This window comes from Silurus meridionalis, chromosome 8, assembly GCF_014805685.1.
Source record: "Silurus meridionalis isolate SWU-2019-XX chromosome 8, ASM1480568v1, whole genome shotgun sequence".
In the NCBI taxonomy this organism is placed as follows: Eukaryota; Metazoa; Chordata; class Actinopteri; order Siluriformes; family Siluridae; genus Silurus; species Silurus meridionalis.
The window spans coordinates 1,985,673-2,011,386 of record NC_060891.1 but is presented as its reverse complement, the minus strand read 5'-3'; the positions used below and the strand labels follow the sequence as shown (position 1 = coordinate 2,011,386).

Here is a 25,714-nt window from a genome sequence, read left to right as displayed (position 1 = left end):
GGGCGCGGGACCGGATCGCACACCGGGCGCCTTTTCACCGCACGCACACGCGAGAAGAAAAGCAGTCGTCTCCTTCCAGCATTGTGTAGTGCAATCTGACAAGCTGATGCTACAGAAACTGGGCAAGAAAAAGGGCTGCAAAAAACATATACTTTCCAACTTACACTGGAGACTCCCTCCTGTAGTCTTCTTACAGTATGTTTCGTAGTGCGTCCACTAGGGGTGTGCAATATATATATATATATATATATATATATATATATATATATATATATATATATATATATATATATATATACACTTATAATAGTTGGTGTTTTGGCATTAGAATGATACAGAAATTTTAGGAAATGGGGCAGAAATGTGTACATTTATATCATTTAATCTAGTTAATTAACATTATGGAGTTTTCCCCCCTTTTAGATGTTTTAGACATCACATTGCCTGTTTTTGCTCAATTTTACCCAAAAAATAAATTAATCCGAAACAAAGCCACAGCACCGGTTTGCGTCTCGGAGCAATAGTGAGTAAGTGAGTCAACAGCAAAACTGAGTCTCATTTTCTGATTGACTGATTAAAAAATCCCCCCAAAATATTGGGATATGCTTTTTTTCGTCCGTATCACACACCCCTAGCATCGTCCATTCGAATCCCTGTGTAAGCTGTTACCATAGAAACAATGATGGTTTGTTTGCAGGTATGTGTTGTAGTTTTTTTTCCCCCCATCACAGTTTAAAGTTATCGTAGCAGCGCCACTGTGCGCCTGTGCGCCTCCCAAGAGGTGTAAAACAGCGGTTTTGGATCGATATAGCTATAATATGAGCACTGTTGCGTTTACAGCAGGGACACGCTCGAGGTCAGTGATTAGCGTGATTGCCTTGGGGCTGATCTCGCACTACGAGAAGAAAGTCAATGTAACTCGCAGTTAAAACGAGCAGCTCAGAATGAAGCAGCAGCTCTGAGACTCTAAAACTGACTGATGAACTTCTGGGTCTTTGGATTGACCCTGAGATTTGCTTTCGCTGCTTACCACAGAGTGAGCGAAATCGCTGAATTACAACTTGTCTACTGAGGAATCGAGCTAATGAAGGGGATAAAGAGGCGTGGCCTGTGTATCAATCCATCGATGGGGTGTGGCACTTGTGTATGTTTTTGTAAAGGAGGTATGGCTTCGGTGTCTGTGGTTACAGTTACAGAGCTGAGGGCTTAGAGCTTGTTGCTTATAGCAAATATCCGGTGTGTCTGTGGTTACAGTCAGGGAGGTGTGGCCTATTTGTCGGTGGTTACAGTGAAGGAGGTGTGGCCTGTGTATTAATTGAAACAAAAGGGGTGTCTCTAATGTATTATTTCGAGTTGAAGGAGGTGTGGCCTATATATTAATTCAGTGCAGGGGGTGTGGCCATTGAATTAATGTCGGTGAAGTGGGTGGGGCCTATGTATTAATTTCAATAAAAGGGGTGTGGCCTATGAGTTAATTTAGGTAAAGAACGTGTTGCCTATGTATTAATTTCTATGAAAGGGGTGTGGCCTATGTGTTAATTTGAGTAAAGGGAAGTGTAGGCTATATATTCGTCAGTTAAAGGAGGTGTGGCATGTGTATTAATTCAAGTGGAGGGTTGTGGCCTATGTGTTAATTTCAGTTGAAGGTGTGGCCTGTGTAATTATTTTGATGGAAGGGGTGTGGCGTATGAATTGATTTTAGTAGAGAATGTGTTGCCTATGTATTAATTTCAATGTAGGGGTGTGGCCTATATATTAATTTCAGTTGAAGGAGGTGTGGCTTATATAAATTTCAGTTAAGGGGGTGTGGCCTATATATTATTTTAAGTGAAGGGATGTGATGTATGTTTTAAAAAATATGTTTGATTATTATAAAAGATTTTTAAATATCCGAATTTGCTTTTTGGAATGAGGAACAGTGGTATGATTGTGATACAGTAGCTGGTGATGGTTATCTATGGTAATGATGAGTGAGTTATAAATATTTGTGTGTGTGTGTGTGTGTGTGTGTGTGTGTGTGTTGTTGTGATGGTGGTTATTCCGTGCTTCAGAGACGCCGGATGGTGTTAGAGTAACCTTTGCTTGCTCCTATTAGTGCTCTGGCTGCAGCGTGCTCAGGCGACGGCTTTACACAGCTTTTTCAAAGGCTGTCTAATGGCTTCTGCCTGCTGTGGAAATATGTCATTAATGCCTGGGTCGCTTATTAGGCTGGACAGACCTCGGGCTTTGTGTCTCTCTGCGTGAGGATGAAAAGGATGAAGTTGGAGAGATGGAGAGAAAAAAGCAGGCCTGATAAACGAATGATTTTAGGGTTCTGTGGTTGGGAAATGTGATGATGCAATATTTATTTCAGGAAGATACACTATGTATTCTATAGAGTTTGAAATCTGGTTTGTTGTTTTTAGTATTTATTAATACATTAATTTAGAAATTGAATTAAAAAAAGTACAAATTCAAAAACCACGTATTTTTTATAATTGAATGGAACAAAGTTGTTTTGTGGGAATTTCTTTTTAAACCCTTTTATATAATCAATTGTAGAAAAGTATCATATGATCTAATTTCTTGTAACATGGGCCCTAGCAGAACCTTTTAGGAACCTGAGAACTTTTCATTTAATAGTATTGCTGTTTTGTTTTTTTCTCCTACAATACAGAAAAATAAACGTATATTGATTTTCAGATTTTGATCCCAGCCAGTTTACTGTAACTCTAATTTCACCTTCGGCTCTTTCCTCTCTCGTCTATTTGTCTCTTCCTGGTCACCTTGACGAGGTTTCACCTATGAAATTAATCATGTGGAAGATAATCAGGTGCTCCCAAGTCTCTTTTTACGTCCTCTCGTCCCGCTGCCCTGCTTTTCCGTCCTCCCTGCAGCGACGTCCTTTTCTTCATCTTTTCTCCCTCATATCCTCTTCATCCTCCCCTCTGGTCTGCTCAGTGTGTCTGTGATGTTAAAGCTGCATTTTGATAATGTTTCTGCATTTCTACTTTATCCCGGTTTGAGTTTGTGACAGGAATTTCTCTCCCTGCCCTCTACGTCCACCTTCTGTTGATTTCTATGAATTTTGTACGCAGAAAGCGTTCGGGAGAATTTTCAGTTTTTCTGAGCTGTTCTGCTGCCCCTAGTGGTGGAACTGCTCATAATCTTGACTCCAAGATGGAGAATTTGTTTCACCGGATTAAGAAAGGGATCATGTTTCATTTTATTTTATTATTTTCCTCCCACACATGTACACACACACACACACACACACACACACACACACACACACACACGCATGCACAGAGCTTTGGGTGGAGCTGAGCTTCTGTAGCCAGGCTCGAGAGACGAGAGATCATTACTGTTATTAGCGCCTCGTTCCTCTCTCATTAGCTCAGCCTTCCTCCTCAACCGCATAAAGCCTGTTTGGGCCACATGTTTTCTCTCTGCAGAAATGAAAAGTGTCATCTCGCCTTCCCTCATAATTATCAGCCATCCGTCATGTCCTGCCTGCGAGCACGTGCGGGTTCTCGTGAACGTGAAGCGGTGGCAGGATGCCCAAAATCGGAAGGATTAGGATTTAATCCTGATGCTGTACATGGCAACTCAACTCACCAATAGGAGTCAACGATTTTGATTCCCAAATATCTTTTAATGTATGTTTTGTGTAAAGCTGCTACATATGTACTGCAAAAGACGATGAGTTTCATTGATTTGAAATTAAATATTAGACAGAATGTCTATGTGTGAGATTGTAAAGTTTGCAAAGCTTGGACTTGTTTCGTTGAGAGCGATTCTAAGCTTAAAGCGTGAGTTCACAGGAAAACACAGAAGTGTGTGTCAAGAAAATTGTTCGGTTGTCGTTTCTTTTCATGTTGCATTTGTTTTTTTTCCACCTTAAACATGAAGAGAATACTGGATCAGTTAATGATCATTTGGTAGTATACAGACTAGGACACACACACACACACACAGACACACACACACACACACACACACACACTCCAGGCTGTTTGAGTATAATTAGCTATGTGAGGTCTTTGGGGTTTGAGTGATGATTTGAAAGAGGAGCGTTAGGATCACAAAGGGAACGCCTTTTGTCGGGGTGAAGGGTTAAATGAGCTCATTTCACGCCACTTTATTTACTCGGGTCCCAGAGGGACGTCCCTGTGTGAACGGCATCAACTCCACCAGCTGGCACCGACCTGCGTCCCAAAACCTCCCTGACATCTCCCAGTCCCATTCAATCACAATTTAGGACAAATGAGACCTCCGTGTGAGAGACGGACGCGTTCGAGAGAGAAATGACTGGGAATTTAACACATTTTTTGTTTGTGTGTGTGTGTGTGTGTGTGTGTGTGTGTGTGTGTGTGTGTGTGTGTGTGTAGGTTCACAGACGTTCAGCCGAGAGGCTCAGAGACCTGTGCTGTGCAAACCGTGGCACGTTCATTAAGGTGGGGCAACATCTGGGTGCTCTGGACTACCTCCTGCCCGAGGAGTACACGAGCACTCTGAAGATCCTCCACAGCCGAGCTCCAGCCAGCACCATGCAGGAGATCCAGCAGGTCATCAGAGAAGATCTGGGCAAAGAGGTCAGCTTCTCCTTTAATGCAGACTGGCACTGCGCAGACATCTCAGTGTGAAAATATATATATATATATTTTAAACAGAACTTAAATACATTAAACAAACAAACAAATAATAATCCAAAATAACCTAATAATAAAATAAAAAATATAAAATCCAAGAAAGTACAAAAAAGAAATACAGTAAAATTATTTTTATGCTAATTAAAATAATCAAAAAAACCCGAAAAGGTTAATACAATTAAAATAAATAAAAAAACAAAATAGAAAAAAATCCAATATCATTAGATTAAATGAATGAATGGAGTATTTTCATGTATAGAAAATAAAAATAAATTGCTCACAAGTACGTTTTATAATACATTATTATTCACATTTTGAATAAAATTTAATTTGTAATAAATAAAATATAATTATAATATATTCATATATAATTAAAATATGTATTTATAGGTTATGTGTTATAACTTGATTATTATTATTATTATTATTATTATTATTATTATTATTGTATATTTTATTGTTATTAAGAAAAGTTGCAAAAATAACTGAGCAGCAATATTACACATAATAAAAGCAACTATATTAAGAAAATGCTTATATATTATACATATATTGGTGAATGTATATGTTACTAATTGTTTATAGGATAATAGTTACAATAGAATAAATATGATAGATAGATAGATAGATAGATAGATAGATAGATAGATAGATAGATAGATAGATAGATAGATAGATAGATAGATAGATGGACTTTTTTTGGGTGGAGGTTATTGTTTCTGAGCAGATATCACTCACACACACACACACATACACACACACACACACACACACACACACACACACACACATAGTATTATACATATATATCCCCTGGCAGCTCTGTAATGCCACTGTACATGTTTGAACCTTTACTCTGCCCTGCATCTTATACCTGTACTTGATCAACTTTGACCCCAAGAATCGTTTCTCTCTCACACACACACACACACACACACACACACACACACACACACACACACACAGAGACCTCTATACAGGATGTCACACTCTTGTTCCTCACACAGCTCATCTTGTACTTTACTTAATTCCATATTTCCACTTTCATCCAAACAACCTTGAAGTACACACACACACACACACACACACACACACACACACACACACACAGTCTTTAAAGCTCACTCGCGCCTCTTGTGACCTTGACACTGTCTCCTTCTTGGCGTCTCACTGAGACGATCACATCTTTGGGTTTTTATTATTGTAATTATTAGCCGTAATAGATCGCTTTGTTTCCGCTTCCCTTCCCTCCTCCTATGTCTTTTTTTGCCTCTCACACACACACACACACACACACACACAGTGCCTTGCTGGCTGCAGCATTACGTAATCGTAGCCCGGTCACAACTGGTTTCTGGAGGTTTAGAAGTGTTTTTTTCCCCTGCTGTGAGCACGTGCTATGAAAGGAAAGGCATTTTCAGCCGATTGGCATTGTGGGTCGGGAGAGAGAGCGAGAGATGGACCCGTCACGGCTCGTTGAGCTCGTCGCAGCCTGAGAATAATCTGTCTGTCTGAGTGGCACAGTAAAAGTCCCTGCTCTTCCTCCATGTCCTGATTTTTCCCTGTATTTCGTCTTTCTTTTGTCTAGACATCACAATTCTTCAGCTTTCTCATTTTTGTTTATTATTATTATTATTATTATTATTATTATTATTATCATTATTATTATCATTATTATTTGCTGTGTTAAACAGACCAAAATGCATTATCCGTGTAGAAAAACAAGCTCCACAGGGGGCGTTGCTGCTGCCACAGCTTTCGGGAGGGGGGGGGTGTTGAGGGTAGATTACCCCACTCAAAGGTAACCTACAGCATCTTCTGCATCTCCAGCGTCTTCCTCCATGCTTATGTGTGAGCAGAGGCTCGACCACACAACAGCCCGAGCCTCCGCCGCCGTGTCCTCCGTCCATTTACATCAAGAATTATTGATATTACAGAATGGCTGTAGGAGCAAATATACTTGGCATCAGGACTTTCCACCCTCTTTCTCTCTCTCTCTTTTTCTCTCTCTCTCTCTCTCTCTCTCTCTCTCTCTCTCTCTCTCTATCGCTCACTCTCTCTTTCTATGTTACTTCAATGCACTCTTTTTTTTATTCTCCTCTTCTTTTTAAAGACATAAATATTATTTTTGCACACGTTCATGAAATTGTATTGTGCACAATAATCTGAATGTTAAAAACTGTGAGCAGAGAGAAAAATAACCTACAAATAATAAAAACAACACACAAGTCCTGCATTTTTGCAAGAAAAACACAAATAGCGATTACAAAACGATAATAATAATAATAACAATAATAATTATTTACAACTAGAAAAAAAGCAACAATAATTTCCACTGTCTTCAGTTTTCTTTCTTTCTTTCTTTCTTTCTTTCTTTCTTTCTTTCTTTCTTTCTTTCTTTCTTTCTTTCTTTCTTTCTTTCGGTTTTTCTTTTGTTCTTTCATTCATTCTTTTGTTCTTTCGTTCATTCTTTATTTTGTTCTTTCTTTCTTTCATTCCTTCTTTCTAAAAAGGACAAATTATAAGAAGTTATAAATTATAGGAAAAAGAGGGGAGAGAAAGAAAAACGCAGAATTAGAAGTTAAACAGATAAATATAAATAGCAGTTAAATAATAATAATAATAATAATAATGATGATGATGATGATGATGATGATGATGATGATGATATTATTATTATTAATTATTATTTTTATTTTTATTATTATTATTAACACCACAATGACAGCAAGAACAAATACAAACTCAAACACAAAACAAATCCCTCAAAAAGACATAAAACAATAAAACAACCCACACCGACACATTTCAGTTCCAACAACAAGAAGACCTGAATCCACAACAGATCCGCAGAAAAAGTAACAACAAAATATAAGAATGAACAGAACAAACCAAGTACACACAACAACACAACATAAAATATAAAGTAATAATTAAAGAAGAATAAAAATAAAAGGCAATGAAATGGGGAATAATTCTAACAAAACAACAACAAAAATATGTATAAAGAACAAACAACAAGAAGACAAAGATGAAAAGAATCAACAAACCACAGCAGTAACTTTAACCACCACCACAACATTAACACCTACTGTACAACAATGACAACAAAACATTAACAATCAGTACAACGACCACAAAAACAACAACCGCCAGTTTAAACAATAAACAGCTCAGCAATAAACATAACAACCACAACAAACAACCATAATATACAAGCAGAACAACTACAGTAAAAACAACCACAACCTTCACCATCAAAACAACATAAACCACTACTGTACAACAACAAACACAACAGCAAAACATCAACAATGAAAACAACCACAACAATAACCACAAAACAATCACCGCAAAAAATACACAACTTCCAATCACAACTGCCCCAAACAACAACAATAGCCACAATAACTACCACCACATTAACCAAAATAACAACAACCGCTTCAAACTAAACAAGAACAACATTTACTCCCAATTACCACAATAACTACCACCGCAACACAACTTCAGCAAAAAATCACAACATTACCAACAAGTACAATCACAACAACAATTAAAAGTACAACACTAAACACAGCAAACAAAACAAGCACAGTATCTTCTCCCAAACCGCAACTACCACAGTCACCACCAAACCATAACAACTACAACCACAACAATACAAACAGCTACAAACACAACAACCACCCTTATATCACAATAATCATAACAACCACAACAACAATCTCAACAAACAAGACAAGCATCTCCTTTTCTCCCAAACCACAAGAACAACCACAACCACCAATCACAACAACAAAACTCTGTTGTGTAATTTAAATCCCGGTGTTGGGTGTGGTGATGAAACCCAGCGCACACTTTGTTCAGCCGCCCTTCTTCTTTGTTGTGTATTTTTAGCAGCGTTATTGTGATGAGCGATTCGGAGGCGTTAATTTGCGGCGGGAAGCAGAAAGCGAGTGGCGTCGGCCTGATTATACCCCCAACCCCCCACCCCCATGCTCTTCATTCCCAGATCAGAGTGACAATTACAGGCGCCGATTTTTTATCACTCAGCCGAGGTATAAAACTTTACGGCTTTTTATAGATTTTTCTCCAGAACCTTCTGAAGCTACAAATGCACACAGAGAGAGAGACGTCTCGGACCTACAGACACTCCTTTATTTATCATGTGCTTCGTTATGTATTAATAGTAGGCTGTGAATTTCTGTGTAACAATCAGTGTGTAAATCGTTTCTACATTTCATCTGCGCTTTCTGTCATTGAAGTCTTTTGTACTTTCATCTTACAGCAATTTGCAACCATCTTTGTAATAAACTTTAAAAAAAACAGACAGTTTTTATTTATGTAAAGTAAAACTAAAACGCAAAGTATTATATCCATTTGTGGTTTATTTTTAAAGTTGTAGTTTACAAAATTAATTAGTTCTTGAATACTGGTTCTGAAAAAACGCCGGTGCTGTGCTTGATGTCTAAGTGTAATTTCTAACACCATCTTATCTAGCTAGCTAAATATTATATAGTTAGCTTAATATTTTAGCTTAATATTATCTAGCTAGCTAAATATTATCTGTTTAGCTTAATATCTAGCTAGCTAAACATACTCTATTTAGCTTAATATTATTTAGCTAGCTAAATATTATATAGCTAGCTTAATATTATCTAGCTAGATTAATATTATATAGCTAGCTAAATATTATCTGGTTAGCTTAATATTATCTAGCTAGCTGAATATTATCTAGTTAGCTAAATATTATATAGTTAGCTTAATATTTTAGCTTAATATTATCAGGCTAGCTAAATATTCTCTAGCTAGCTTGATATTATCTAGCTAGCTTAATATTATATAGCTAGCTAAATATTATCTGGTTAGCTTAATATTATCCAGTTAGCTTAATATTTTAGCTTAATATTATCTAGCTAGCTAAATATTATCTATTTAGCTTAATATCTAGCTAGCTAAATATTCTCTAGCTAGCTTAATATTATCCATCTAGCTTAATATTATATAGCTCGCTAAATATTATCAGGTTAGCTTAATATTTTCTGGTTAGCTTAATATTTTAGCTCAATATTATCTAGCTAGCTAAATATTATCTATTTAGCTTAATATCTAGCTAGCTAAATATTCTCTATTTAGCTTAATATTTTTTAGCTAGCTAAATATTCTCTAGCTAGCTTAATATTATCTAGCTAGCTTAATATTATATAGCTAGCTACATTTGATCTGGTTAGCTTAATATTATCTAGTTAGCTAAATATTATACAAGTACCATGTCAGTAAAATCTTTAATATCAGATATACACTATATGGACAAAATATTTTTAGTTTTAGGACCTCTGACTTTGGAGTTTGGAGAGTGGAGTTTATAACAGCAACATGGGATTGTCATTCAGCCTGTTTAAATGGAGAAAAGTATGGACTTTGCATAGAAAAGATTCTGGTATGACCCACTAGTAGAACGTGCTTTTTGAGGAAACATTTCACTTTCAGGGTGTTGTGATGGAACGGAGTTACTATATTTTTGCGATATAATGAGCTGTGTGAACAGAAGCTGCAGCTTTTTTCCCCACAGACGTCCCATAACGCAATAATAATGCATCTCTAAATAGCTAAAAAGTTGGACATGATGGAAACTTCAGGGAAATGATATTAATAATAATTCTGCTTCATGACGCTGCTTATTTTTTCTTCGGAAGGTTCATTCTTTCAGTAATTAAAATGAAAGTGTTGTAATATTTAACGCTAATCCAAAGGGATGAGTTCCAGCCAGGCGTTTTGGTGCCGGTTCTCCTCGGCGTATCTCACGGCGCAGAGCACAGCGAGGTGTGTAATGACAGAACGCTCCGTGTTCAGTCACCGTAGCTGAGCTAACACTCCATCCGAGCAGGTGGATCAGACCTTAACTCTCACTTAACCTTCCTGGAAGAACCCATCATTCACTTCCTTAACCTTCGTCTTTAGGTTTTTTTTCTCTGAGCAAAAAAATGGAACCTCGGCGTCCTTGAGAAGAAAAAAAAAAGAGTTTTGAGGAACATTTTTTTCGCTCTTAGAGAGATGGAGGGAAATACAGGCTTATTTTCATAATGCTGTGCACCTCTGATGGACGGCATGTTCCCAACAAAGTGCAAAGTAATAGCACCCTGCCATCCATGTCGCCATTTACAGCGTGTTATTCCACTCACCTTAAGCCAGGAGGAATGGAAGCCTCCTCTCGCAAGGCCGTCTCTCTCTCTCTAGACTTTTACGCTCGAATAAAACAAGGCTGAATTAGTGCAAAGCAGCAAACAACAGATGGCAGACGAGCTTCAGCCTCCGAACGCCGAGTCTCTGGTTGGTTATATAACGGAGACGTGCGGGAGACAGGGGCGTGTCCACAGGAAGCTTCTCACGGCCGCCGATGCTGCATTTTCAATTACGCCGCAGCCAGCTGAGCATGTAAATGTGCATAATTTCTCTAATGACGCGCAGGACGTGCGGATTCATGCGGGGCGTTTACTTTGGCGGGCCACCACCAGAGCGTCGGCAGCTCCCTTTCAGGGCAAGCTGATGCATTAAGTTTTCTGGCAGCTGTGATTAATCTCTCCGTTTTCCCTCACACTATCTTTTTCTCCATCTCTCAGAGGCGTCTTTGTCTCCTATGTGGTCGGTTACCTCAGCATTGCAAAACACATCTGACGTGATGGCGCTCGGACTGGTAACAGTAATATTCATAGTGGTAAATTCTTCAACAACGTCTATGAGTATAATACCCATTTTTACGGAATACGCAAATCACGTCTTCCTGACAATGAATTACTAGGTATCAATCAACTAAATAGGAACTAACTCATTGTGTCACCATTCCATAACATTAAAAGTAAATAAAAAGACTTCTGTAAATGACATTTTTTTTTTCTTTACAGCTGGGGTCTCCCAAATTACGCCCCTTGAAACGACCTTCTAAAAAATGCTAGAGACATATGTTGAAAATGTAATTTTTAATATATATGTTTTACTAATATCATGTCTGTATTTGGTGATAACAGTTGGCTTCTAAAATAAAATGTCTCTTTGTTGTTAATAGAGGTTGATGCACTGATTGCTAAACTATTGCATGAACTATCTATCTTCAAAAGAACACACCGATAGTTTTTCCGGTATCCGGGCGGCGTCATTGCGAGATCGACCTCTAGAGGCAAATCATTGATGCCTCTAGAGTGTTTGTTTTTACATGTGTGACTGCTCGCTGTTCGGAGAGCTTCTTCTTCTTCATCTTTAGGCTTCTTCCATTACTCCATTGTCCTGTCTGACCTCGTCTTTCAACCTGTCCATCACCACTGCAAACAGGAAAGGGCTCAGAGCCGATCCTTGATTTGTCATCATGGTGTGACTGATCAACTTAATTCCCCTGTAGTTACTGCAGGTCTGCACATCTCCATTATTCTTAAAGATCGAATTTTGTTGAACAATCTCCACTGCCATCTCTCCTAAACATCTCTATGCGTCTACTGGTATGTCATCTCGTCCAACCGACTTTCCACTTTTCATCCTTTTAATCGTTGTTCTCACTTCTTCCTTACTTATCCTATCAGCTTCCTGCTTCATCATCTCCACACCATCCAACCTTCTCTCTCTCTTATTTTCCTCATTCATCTGCTGCTTAAAATACTCCCTCCACCTTCTCAACACACTCTCCTCACTAGTCAACACATTTCCATCTCCATCCTTTACTGCTTTAACTTGCAGCACATCCATCCCAGCTCGAAATGTGCTGTTCAAAAAAGCAGCACATCTTATGCACAGGTTTCCTTTTGTCCATATATAGTAAATATAAAATCTATATTTAATGGACAGCCTGCAAACAAAGGATGATCTCTACAGAATTTCAGAGAATTTTCTTTTCTTTTTTTTACTTTTGATAAAATATAGAGAAATCAGGCTGAAAGATCGCACCGCCACTCGAACGAGACGTGTAGCATGCTCACGTTATCATAGCGAAAGGGACACAGATCTAGAAAACTTCAGCGTTTAGTGATGGCATATGTATTGAGAAATGACTTTCCAATCTGTGCACTCAGCTCACGGCTCAGAGCGAACGCCACGGCGCTGCTCCGTGCAATATGCTGCTCGACAGGAGCGAAGCCAATTCCATAAGGCTTTGCTTCTCCACACGGAACAACGACTCGAGACTTAACTTTTTTTCGCGTTCTTTATCGCAGGATAAGTTCACGAATACATGGCAGGTTACGAAAGACGGTCGTGGGTGTCATTTGAAGTCATGGATACATATTGGGCAGTATAGTGTGTAGTTATTTTTGTTTTTTTATTGGCGAAACGTTTTATTTTGTTATGTTTATATTTATTCCATATATAAATATTGTATTGTTTCATGTAAAAAAAAAACAAAAAACAATGCAGTATGAAGAATATTTTTTCACTTATTAAAAATGAAAAAACAAAAGCAGAAAAACGTTTACAACATAAGTGTGACCGTAAAATCAGGGATACTTTTTTAATTAGAAATTTGTAAAATAATTGATACAAGTGGTTTCTGTTGCTTTCTTTTTTTTTATTTATATATATTTAATATATATTATTATTTGTAGTGTGCATACTGTTATATCTGAGGTGCCAAGATTTACAGTTGAGCTGTAGCATCTTTGACCCTTAGCTACAATAAGATACCACCAAATTTTATTAAGACAAAAACGTAGATGAATGAAATGCAGCAGAATAATCCGAAGGAGAATTGAAGCAGGATGTACGTACACGTTTGCGCTAGCTTCAGATGAATTCGCAAGCCTTGCTCTAAGTGGGTAACTTAGGCCTCATTGGCCTTCAAAAAAAGATGGAGTCTGACCTCAGTAACTTGGAACAGACCTTGCTAATCGTTATTGGTTCTTTCTTACCTCTTCCGTTATCCGATTTTTGTTTATTTTTTGTTTTGCACAATAGTCTGCCTGTGTCTGATGTTTATCTAATCGATCCCATTCCATAGCTGCAAATATGTACCATCTTCTCTTCTGCCTCCAGGAACTTATTATCGGTTTCTTTTTAAAGAGAAGGCTGTTGATTTACGAGGCGTTAGTGCGTGTTCGCTATAAACTTTTACCTTGTGATGATTTACGATCCAAACACATTAGTCTAATGCAGTCATTCAGCCGGGAAAAGCTCACTGAGGTACACTCATCACACGGAGCATCTCAGATCTTCTTCCCTCCATGCACTTAACGCTAGGGCATCTAAAATCTAAAAGCTCGGTCTCAATCGGAAAATTCGAACAGCGTTTAATAGGACACGTGAATATTGTTTTTCTGACGAACTACAGAGCGTCCACTGTTGTACATAACAGGGCTCTAAATATGCTTAATGATGCGTTTTCAAGGTTCGAGTTGACTTTTTTGGTTGAACATTTTAGAATGTTCTGAGAAAACAGAAAGAGAAAAGCTCTATTGTTATTCTGCATGATTCACAAGAAAACTGATAAATTCTTGTTTTTCATTCACAACAAGACATTGACATTTGTAAACCTTTGAATGTGTGAATATGTAAAAAAAATTGTTTCAATATATCATTGAAAAATTCTCCCTGAGCATGAAGAACTGCTTTACACACTCTCAGCATCTGGAAGACACTTCGTTTCTTTAAACATTCAGCTGAAATGAATGTTTTTCAGCTTTTCTTGTGATGCAGTTCAGTGGGATTGAGGTGCGGTGACTGGGCAGGTCGTTCCATGATTAATATCACTCCAGATGACTGTTTACTCTCCAAAAAATACTAACAGAACTCGGACTTACGCGACTTAAGTCGGTTCCAATGAGCCCCAGTCCAGACGGAATCACATGGTGTTGAAGTATGGAATAGGAGCCATGTCGGTTCAGGATTCCTTCCATTTTCCGGGACCTTCCCTGCTCCGAAACAAACCCAAACCATTTAGGTTTCACATCTTGAGACAAAAATTTTCACATTTGGACTCATCTTTCCACAGAACTTTCTTCCAGACATTCATTTTTGCCTTTTACTGAGTTTGTCGCATAGAAACAAAAGCAACATGCATGTGTCAAGTATTAATGAAAACTTCAGTCTCCAGCAGAGGTGCCAAAATTCTAGGATCAGCTGTAGCTTTTACAATTTTGCTCTTTATTTCAACAGCTATACCTGCAGTCTGAGAAGCCGAGGATTTGTATAACAAAAAAAAAAACAGTGTGTTGAATTCCTGCTTTAAAAATACTATAGCTATAAGATATGATATGTAGATCCTCCTCTTTTGCTATCCTGATAGCTGCTATAATTCAGCCAGCATCCAAGCGAAACGATCCGAGTTTGGAACCCATATCATAAAATCCTAAAGTTTTTAAGTCGATTTTCGGAAACTCTTGATTGTTTCTCTTTGCTAATTGTAGAGAGGAAGTTGGCGGTCCAACTTTTAGGAAATCAAAGCGGAAATCATTTGGCGGGTAATGATAAAGAAAAAAAAAATCCCATGTTGTGACTTTGTGATACACCGAGATAGGATAAAGTTTTTTTCTTCTTCCCAAAACGGTGATAAAAATGAATAAAGAGTTGGCGCACCAGTTCAAAAGATGATAAATACCATTTGGGGTTTCTCTTCTTTAGCACGATAAGAGATTAGAATATTAGCATAAACACGCCAAATTTCTCCCTCATATCCCCCGCAGCAGAATGCTATCTCTTCATCTCTTCAGCACGAATATCCGCTCCATTAACAAGCTATTCATCCACCGTATATATTGGCACTGCGCTGAATAGGAGCGAGGCACGGTGAAAAGTGATTGCTCTTCTCTTTTTTTTTTTCCGGGTGAATACGAGCGCTCCCAAATGAAGTCAAATCTTATTCAGAGCTGTGTAGCATCGACGCTCCTGTACAGAGCGCAATCAGATCGATGCCTGGATTAGGACGTCTGCCATAAGACTCACTATCTGTTTTTATGCGGGGTGGGTCCGTGTAAACATTTATTTTAATCAAGAAGTTCTTTTGGACTGAACCACTTCCTACATCAGTGATTTCAATGCAATCGTTTGTATCCGTTTTTTATCCATTTATGGTTATAGTTTGGATGTGATTTTCACTTTTTCACATTTAGTCCCCATTTGCTGCAAGAATGAGCTTTACTCTTCTAAAAAAAGATGTTCCACTAGATGTTGAAGTGTGCTTATGGAGATTCATTCAGCCACAAGGGTGTGGGTAAAGTCAGGTCCTGATGTAGGTGAAGTGAGAACACAATACAATACAAGTCAAAAATAAGACTACAATTTATTATGCTATATTATAAATGTTTATTGCAGTACGAACACAATCAACCCAAACTCATACTCATGACATGTCTGAATGATCTGAAAATCAGTGCCAAAATGATCAGTATTTGTTTATTATACACTCGGCCTCTCCTGGGCTTTACCACATTACCATTAGCTTTGAAAATTTCCAAAAATCACTCTTCCCCAATTGTGGAAATCACCTGAACTTTGGGGCTCCCCAATTCCCACTGTATTCCAGTAGGGTGCTGGTCAGAGCTCTATAGCAGAAGATCTCCCACTACAAACCATGTAAAGCATATCTTCATGAAGCTGGCTTTGTGTACAGGGATATTGTCATGCTGGAACAGGTTTGGGTCTCCTTGTTCAAATGAAGGTAAAATGTCATGCGTTTTCATGTCAGGTGTCCCAGAACTCCATGCAGTGTAGATGCGTTTGAACAACGGCCACAAAGTGCAATGTACTGAGGACGAAAGTTTTTCCCGGCAATGCACATTTCGATACGCTGCCACACAACTTCCTGTCGGCCGACATCAGCTGCGCAGCTCCAGTGAAGAACCGAGGAACCGCACGTCATACATGAACCCTTTTTCTTTGTGAATTTTCTTTCAAAAACGCGCCCTTTCTTCACCTTCTCCTAAACGTATAGGGAAAAAGGAAAGCAAGATTGATTCAGCACAAAAACACGCAATCAAACACCACTCCGGGCTGTGTGTGTTCCTAATCAGCATCCCGATGGTGCGGAAAATGAAAAGTCAGGTGACACAAGGAAAAATGCCGCAGGAGTCAGAATCTCTTTTCCTCGTTTTTTTCTTTCCTTTCATCTCAGTCATCGCAGCCCTAACTTCACACTGAAAAGATAATGTTTAATCTTTTAAAGTGTAATCTGTTTTATTTATTTATTTATTTATTTCCCCAGTCTGTGATTACGAGCAGCCCAGCTGTGCCTGCTTTCTTATTCATACAGTGAATTCCCATGACTTGTTTTACAGTTTCTGTAGCGCGGCTGAGGCGATAAACAAACCCGCGCCGCTGTCGCTCAGCTGTCGGTTCCCGTCTCGGCGTGCAGAGGTCGGGAATGTTTTCTGCATCCCCTCCGCTAATCTGATCCGACGCTCAACAGGAGGGGAGGCAGACACAAGATGCTCCTCTTGAGCGGAGTTATAAAGCGAATTATTTACTTTGAGGACTCAGACGGTGATCGATTAAGTCACACTGATACTCTGTGTGTAAACGTGTGCCATTAATCTGTTTGTTGGCGAAAAGGCAAAAATGCAGAAACGCAGAGAAGGAGATTTAATTTCACTCAAGGCATTATGAATTCAGCGCTTTGCTTCAAGACAAACCGCAATTAATGATGCTTACAGTTACATCTAACTAACAGCCTAACAGGTGAGGGTTAAGGGCCCAACAGCAGGAGGTGGAGCTGGGATTTGAACTTGTAACCTTCCCATCCAGAGTCAAACCTTAACCACTAAGTTACCACCCCTTAGTCTCTCAGTGTCTCTCACCTACCACCTCTCAGTCTCCTCTCAGTGTCTCTCAGCTACCACCTCTCAGTCACCACCTCTCAGTCTCCTCTCAGTGTCTCTCAGCTACCACCTCTCAGTCTCCTCTCAGTGTCTCTCAGCTTCCACCTCTCAGTCTCCTCTCAGTCTTCTCTCAGTGTCTCTCACCTACCACCTCTCAGTCTCCTCTCAGTGTCTCTCAGCTTCCACCTCTCAGTTTCCTCTCAGTCTCCTCTTAGTGTCTCTCACCTACCACCTCTGTCTCCTCTCAGTGTCTCTCAGCTACCACCCCTTAGTCTCCTCTCAGTGTCTCTCACCTACCACCTCTGTCTCCTCTCAGTCTCTTTCAGCTATCACCTCTCAGTCTCCTCTCAGTCTCCTCTGTGTCTCTCAGCTACCACCTCTCAGTCTCCTCTCAGTATCTTATTGTCTCTAAGCTACCACCTCTCAGTTTCCTCTCAGTATCTCATTGTCTCTCAGCTACCACCTTTCAGTCTTCTCTCAGTCTCCTCTTAGTGTCTCTCAGCTACCACCTCTCAGTCTCCTCACCGTGTCTCTCAACTACCACCTCTCAGTCTTCTCTCAGTCTCCTCTCAGTGTCTCTAAGCTACTACCTCTCAGTCTCCTCTCAGTATCTCATTGTCTCTCAGCTACCACCTCTCAGTCTTCTCTCAGTCTCCTCTCAGTGTCTCTAAGCTACCACCTCTCAGTCTCCTCTCAGTCTCCTCTCAGTATCTCATTGTCTCTCAGCTACTACCTCTCACTTTCCTCTCAGTGTCTCTCAGTGTCTCTCAGTTACCACCTCTCAGCCTCAGGGTTTTTAGATGCCGAATGTGTGTGTGTGTGTGGGGTAAAACTTTAGTCTGAATGGTACAGCTGTGGATGAAAAAAAGTTACAGACATCATTGTGAGATCAAAAAGCCTTTATTCTATAAAGAAGAGAACACAGGGTTGTGCCATTACAGGTTAATTATTCACATTGTATTAAGTTTATTTAACATGTTAATGTATGATCTAAATGAAAGGTGGTGTTTAACAGTGAGGCAAAAATGCAGCCAGTGAAATCCCCGGCTTCATCTAGAATAATGTACACAATGTAGTGAAGAGAGAATTTGTTTCTCCAAAGACAGGGAGAGAAAACAGTGTTAAAGCACTCTAATGTAGTTGAGTGCGCTCATATCTCATAAAACCAAAGCTCTTATAACCCCAACGCTTATTAATTACATAAGGAGGACGTTGAGGACGAGGAGGACGAGGGTGACGCCATGTCTGGAAGAAATGAGAACATTAGTCTCTAAAACAGTTTACAATGACTTCATGCTGTTCTGAGGAATTTTTTCTCCTGACCAGTGGAATGGACTCACTTTTTTATTCTTTATATATTGGACTACTTTAAGTGATTATAATATTGTTAGTTTTCATTATTATTATTATTATTATTATTATTATTATTATTATTATTATTATTATTATTATTATTATATAATTTAATATAATATTATATAATAATATATTATGATAATTATTGTCTTTTAAATATTAAAAATAAAGAATATATCATTATTTAAAATCTTCCATCGATGCAGTACAAATGTTTGGATGCTATTAGTAATAATAGTATAAGTAATAAATGTAAAATGATCATATAAATTTTTTTGTGCTATAGTTTTAATTATACATACAATTGATCTTTATATTTATTAACAGCTACACAATTTTAATAAAAAAATCTTTATAATTGTGTACCTCTAATCTATATATATATATATATATATATATATATATATATATATATATATATATATATATATATATATATACTGTATATATATATTTTTTATAGTCACCCTGCCGAAGTTCAATATGAGGGGTTTGGCTTGTGCAGCTCGCATGATTGCAGCATGTTTTAATTGCAGTTCAGTGACAATGTTAGCGGATTTCTACACCACCACTGCTATTACACTGTCGCTAACGGCACAGCTAAAAAAAAGAGGCCATTGATTCTGATTATACATTACCTTTCGCGCCTTTGTTTTGGCGTAGTTACACAACTCGTTATCCTTATCATTATCCACCAAGCATCCATTCCCTGGCCACAACCACCATCATCCTCTTCAGATTTACACTCAGGGGATGTTCCAGCGTGTGGATTTGAAATGGCAGAGGGTCGTTACGAAGTTGATTTGAAACAAAAGCTGGCCGTTCTTTTTATTAGCTTCTTGTAAATAAATTCCTGTGATTGTGTTTATTTTCCTATGTACTCTGAACACATGCACTTTCTCCGGCATGAGGAACGCCGATAGCAAACAAACCTTTTCGATCCCGAACGCTCCAAATGAAAACATCAGTATTTGGCCCCCTTTTTGTCGCCTCAGCATTTATTTTTATTACTTTTTGTAATGACTTTCTGGGCGACCCCGAGCTCTGATAGATGTGCTATCAAACACCAGGTCTAAGAGCTACTTAGAGCTTCCTATTAAAGCCTCGCCATTTTTCAGAGCAGAGCTTCCACCTCTCATTCACCAGAGAGACGATTCCCTTCGAGGGCTCGGTGTTTTACACTCTTCTTCTTCACTTTTTTTTGCTAAATTATTACCAAAAACTTAAGACTTGTTTGTGTGCAGACTCTGTGGAATGATTGAACCAATAAGAAAAAACAACTAGCAGCAACAAGCTAAAATATTGTGAAAGTTAATTAAATATTTTTGTATTTTATTCATACTTCACTGTTACTGTTGATTATTTTACAATAGTAGGATCCCCTCATGTATTATTTGTGTATATTTGTGTATACATATATATACATACACATAATGTCAATATTTTTTTTTTTTTTTATCAATTAACAAATTGGAAAGAAATTCAAATCAGTAAAATATTTGTGTCAGACTCACTCAACGTTTTTTGACCAGTCAGAATTGAGAATTCTCTGGAACTAGGGTGTAAGTCCTATTGTCCAACTGACTCCCATTAAAAATACCATCAGCAAAAAATATTTATTTATAGATAGAAGTCATTTTATGTGTCCAAACAGAAACCAAGAATCGTATGTAAAATGCAATTCTGTATCAAACAAACTTCACTACTGGAACATCACAAAAAGACATCATTTATTTATTTATTTATTTATTTTTTCTAGAAATGAAATTATTGCCAATTTGAACTAAAGAAAAAAAGACTTGATAATGCCCAAGAGACACTTTGCTTCTGTGTCCACTGTCAGGACTGCAGAAAATGCTAACACGTCATTCTCATAAGAGGATTGGCTGAGAAACATTCAGGCCTACCGGAGGTAGCAAAAACAGGGCAAGGTCAAGCTACGCACAAATTGCTTTTTAAATCACCCATCTGTGTTGAGCTGCCAGTGTGGGCTTGTATGATAACACTTACCTCACCACTGCATGTTTTTTTGGAAGATTTCAGTGTAACTTCTGTTTTTTTGTTTCCGGGCGATCTCGAGATCTCATGAAGGAGCACTGAAATACGTCGAGAATGCAGTACAAAGTTCAGAACTGCTGTGTACTGAGTAAGGGTGCACCATTAGGGTATGGTTATAAGCTGTCAGTTTGGTACCATTTGGAGGCAAACAGTGCTTTTTTTTGCATTATAATAAAAGCGTAGTCGCTTAAAGCCAATTCAAACAAAACTATAAAATATCAGACGTGATAACTACTTTTATTGAAATACAGACAGATGGTGTCACTTTCGCATGTAATCCGTAGTCCTTATAAAAATAGGCAGTTTGCTGATACAAAATAATACTACAAAATGTTATTGGGTATTCTTTAATGTTTCTTTTAAACATTAAAGTGGAAAGGCTTGTACTTACCAAGAACTGATATGGAGAATTAAGTTGTAAATGTTTTATATGTAGTATATAAACTTTGGAGATTATACATTTTCTGATGATAACCAAAACAATTCTGTATCATTTCTAATCTTTTTACTAACACCTTAGGAAAGAAAGTACATTATAGCACAGTGAAATTCTTTCTTTGCATATCCCAGCAATGTGACCAAGCTGAGGTGAGAGCGGAGTGGCCAGCCATGTTACAGCTCAGAGGGTTTAGGGCCTTACTCAAGGGCCCAAGAGTGGCAGCTTGGCGATACTGGAGCTTGAAACCCTGGCCTTCTGGTCAGGAGCGCAAAGATTTAATCACTGAGCTCCCACTTCCCCTTAGGAGTAAGTTACCCCCGAGGTACCCCATATGCCACAAGTATTCTCAAACAGCACACTTTGGGTTTTCTTTGTCAGCCCAAACATTTCTATGTTTCAGAGTCTGTACTCTTAACGCTGGTCATCGCGACAATTGTGTAATAACATATCATGTAACCAGTATTTTATTTCCGACAATCCATGATGCAGTAATCAAGTCTTTTACTTAATCCACGATTTATTTTACTTAATGCACGATTTTTGCGCGGCCAATCAGGTTTTCATTTCACTGCAAGTTGAATTCTGCATATAACTATGTTTGTGACAAATAAAACATCTTAAATCTTGAGTCTACAACATTGACAAGTCTTAAGTGTAAACATCGGAGTGAACTGCTAAGAATTATCACTCAACAATAGAGAAAAAGAGAAGCCATCTTTCTCCCCCAACATAAGCAAGCAACCCATCAACATGCAAATATAAAATGGCTGACAGTTGCGTAGGTGTTTTGAATATTAACCCAATATTAACCCATGAATCTCTGCGACCCTCCACCCCCTTCAAGTCTTGTCTTGACTGAGTGCCCTGTCAAACCCCATGACCAGAACTCCAGCTCGTGGCTCAGATCTTCTCTCACTTGTAGAATGCCAAAGATTAAACATAAATGACTAACACCTTCCCCTGGAGTGCTGTCTTTGGCAAGGCTAAGGGCAAATGAATGTTCTCGCTCCTCATAATCAGGCACAGTATGTTATATTTTCACTTGAAATAGAAATAAGCAGCTTGGCGGAGAGCCTATTTTATAATAGGTATTAAAAAAAAAAAAGGAAGTCGTTTGTGTAGCACTTACGGGACCTTTATTACAAGATGGGCTTTTATTAATGCTAATTATTGTACAATTAGCTGAATGGGATTAGCATGAGATGTGCTGTGGACTATTTAAATAAAAGCAGGTAAAATACATTTCCCCGTGCACAAGCGTCATGTGAGCTGTGGTTTAAAGTGGTCTTGAAGATGCGTCGCTTGCTTGAATGGTTGCTGATCACAGAGAGGAAGAATAGTGTATTATTCAGACTGAAATCCCTAGCTCCCACAGGATTCCCATCTTCGTGTTTGGAATGGTTTAACAACCCAGAACAGTGATTCAGCTCTTTGTCAAGGCCGCTGCTGTTTTCTCCAAGGTGTCTGATTTGCTTTAACCGAGGCTCTTGCAATGATCCGCGATGGAATGGCGTCCTCACACAGAATACAACTCCTTGTTTTGCTGTCCACCCTCAGATCCTGGCATGAATAATTCAGATTTACTAAGATTCAAGCTTCGAAAGTTTGGACCCCCGACTACAAAGTGGTATCAAAAACTTTCAAGACCAAGAAAGTACTTTATTTATCTATACAGCACTATCAGCATTCCTGAGACTTCTGAAATGTGTCCTGGAAGTCTTTTTTTCGAAGCGTGTCAAGCACTTTCTGCGATTCACACTGGATCTTCGCAATGGTGTCAAAACAGCGACCTTTGAGCTGATCTTCATCTTTGGGAAAAGGGCAAAGTCCGCAGGAGCTGACTCTGGCGAGTAGGGTGATGTGGAAAGGAGATCATGTTGTTTTCAGCAAGAAACTCACGTCTGAGATGAGCTCGGTGACACAGTCCACACGTGGTCAGAATAGCAGATGTGGTAATGCACGTGGTCAGAATAGCATCAGTTGCAAAGCTCCCAAAATGCTCCCTGTGACTGTGCGTGTATCCTTGTGCTGTCATCTGTTGGTGTGTTACAAAACTTTTTAAATCCACCTTATATGTTGGTATGAGTGAATCCCGAAAAACTGCACCTTCAGACAAGTCAGCGGACCAGACAAGTTACCCAAGGAAAGATTTGTTCTGATAGTAATTACTTTGACCCTTAAATGATCAGTTTTATGGTTGTTTGGTAGTTTTTTTGGGGTTTATTTGTTTCTGTTGTTTTTCTGTTGCTTGACTTGCCTAAAAGCCATCTTGTTCTATGTGACTGGAATATTCAGACCTGCCAAAGCCGATTAGGGAGCATCCTTCCCACATGGTAAGAACAATTTTGGCCCTGCGACAAGAATACTTATCCAACATTGACATGCTCTGTTTGACTCAATCTCCTGCCCCAATCCCAGCTAAGATTACTCTTAGTGCACCAGCGGTTGGTTCAGAGGTCACCCTGTGTAATCAGGTCATCACAGACACCAACAGATTGCTGCTCCTTCAAGTGTGGCTTTAGATAAGCTTATGGAAAATAGCAGGCAGATCAGAGCATCACATTTATAGAGAATGGACTGCTTTATTTGGACACAGAAAAAGACTCAAAAAAGGAGGGCAAGACATCAAGATTATGCTTGTATTTGGGTAAGACGTGACCTGGACCAGCAGTGCACTTCACAGAAGGCCACCGCAGAGTAAAGGCAGCGGTTATTTCTGCGAACATACCGACGAAACAGCGGCCGCCTTGGTCTCTGTGTCTCTCTGTGGGAGGAACATATTGCATATGACACAGAACCGGGCTTCACTAATGACTACAGCTCTCCAGGGATTCCTCCTTAACCTCCCCACTGTCTAATTGCCTCCATTACCCCAGTCCCATGAGGGGAGGGGTGCATGTTCAGAACAGAGAGACTCCATGTGGGGCTGCGTTTCTTCTCCTAAGCTCTCTTTCATCTCTGCGTGTTACTCATTTGTTATAGTAACATATGGTCTGATTTAAGCTTTGTTTGAAATTGATTAGTATTTCAGGCTTGCTGGGAAGCTCAGAAAAAAGCTTGCCATGAATAACACAAAGCCGAGAGGAGCTAATTTTATCCCACAGGTACGTTATGCAGGAAAGTGAATCTGCATGGCCTCTGGGTCATTTATGCACAAAGTTGCATAACTGCAAAGCCGAAACCTGTGCTCTGAGGTACTTCCTGGCTAGAAACCATTGGGATCAGACAGCATCTGTCAAAATGTGTGGCTGCTCCTTCGGGGCAGGGCCTTTACAAGCAGGTGGGAACCAGGTACTGAAATGTTGAGCCCATCTGCTTGCTTATTCACCATACTCCTCATTGTGCACCCAACCTCACTTTAGTGATATAGTGTGGAGCATTAAGCATGAGTACTAGTATTTAACATTAAATTATTTACATGAATTCAAATAATTAATAGTGTCATTATACTGGTTTCACTCACAACGCAGGTGACTATACTTGAAGAAGAGCGCTGAATGTTTGTAACCTACAATTCAGTTTGAGTTGTATAGCGCTAATAACAATGGACAATGTCCCAAAGCAGCTTTACAGAGATAAGGAGTTTATAAAGTCGGAATGTGCAAGTTTAGTGCCTATAGACGCCTTTGTCCAGGCCGACTTACGACTTTCATTTTCAAACAACTGAGCAGTTAAGGGTTAACGTCCTTGCTCAAGGGCCCAGCAGTGGCAACTTATTAGTGCTTAGATTTGAACATCATTGAACCTCAGTCTCAGAAAATCCCCCCAAGATAGTAGGAGGAAGAAAGCTTGACAGGAACCAGACTCAAAAGGGAACCCATCCTCATTTGGGTGGCACAGAATGTCCATTCATTTCATTTCCTTCATTGTTGATGAAGTGATCGGCTCTTAATGCAAAACCTCTCCATGCAAACCGCGGACCTAAACATTGTAGCAGACTGTTGATATTAATTACAGTCCTCAAAGTTCTTGAGTTGTTCTGTAACTTCATGGATCTTTAGGCTGTGAAACCAACAGGCAGAAATGACATTCTTCCACCATAGGACATGGATGCTATGGATTGATATTGGAATGTTCAAACAACATACAATGGGTGGGAAGTTTTTTTTTAGTAGAACCAGGAACTTATACAGGAACTATATAGCAAATATACACAACTGAGTCCCTCCTAGTTGAGTCCAGTTCCAGCCAGTGAGTAAAGGTTAGGGTGGCCCTGTTACTAATTCTGCCCCATTTGGTTTGGACCACTGAATCAACCACACACTGATGTAGTGACATTTAAGAAAATATGAAAGGCCACATAAAGATCAGCATTCCTGCCCTTTAATGTAACAACCAGATTAAGAATTGTGAGTATTCTGAAGATGTGGGGAAAGTATTAGAATGGTGAGGTTTGTGAAGTGACCAGGAAAGTGTAATCTCCATTCTGTCACTCACTT

The 25,714-nt window shown here is 39.0% G+C and overlaps 1 protein-coding gene across 1 annotated transcript in view; it reads left to right on the top strand.

Moving 5' to 3' along the window:
- Window positions 1–25,714, top strand: part of adck1 (aarF domain containing kinase 1) — a 99,941-nt gene that overhangs the window by 25,594 nt on the left and 48,633 nt on the right. The window contains 1 exon segment of the mRNA XM_046855764.1: window positions 4,371–4,574. Coding sequence (XP_046711720.1) covers window positions 4,371–4,574 — 204 coding nt within the window.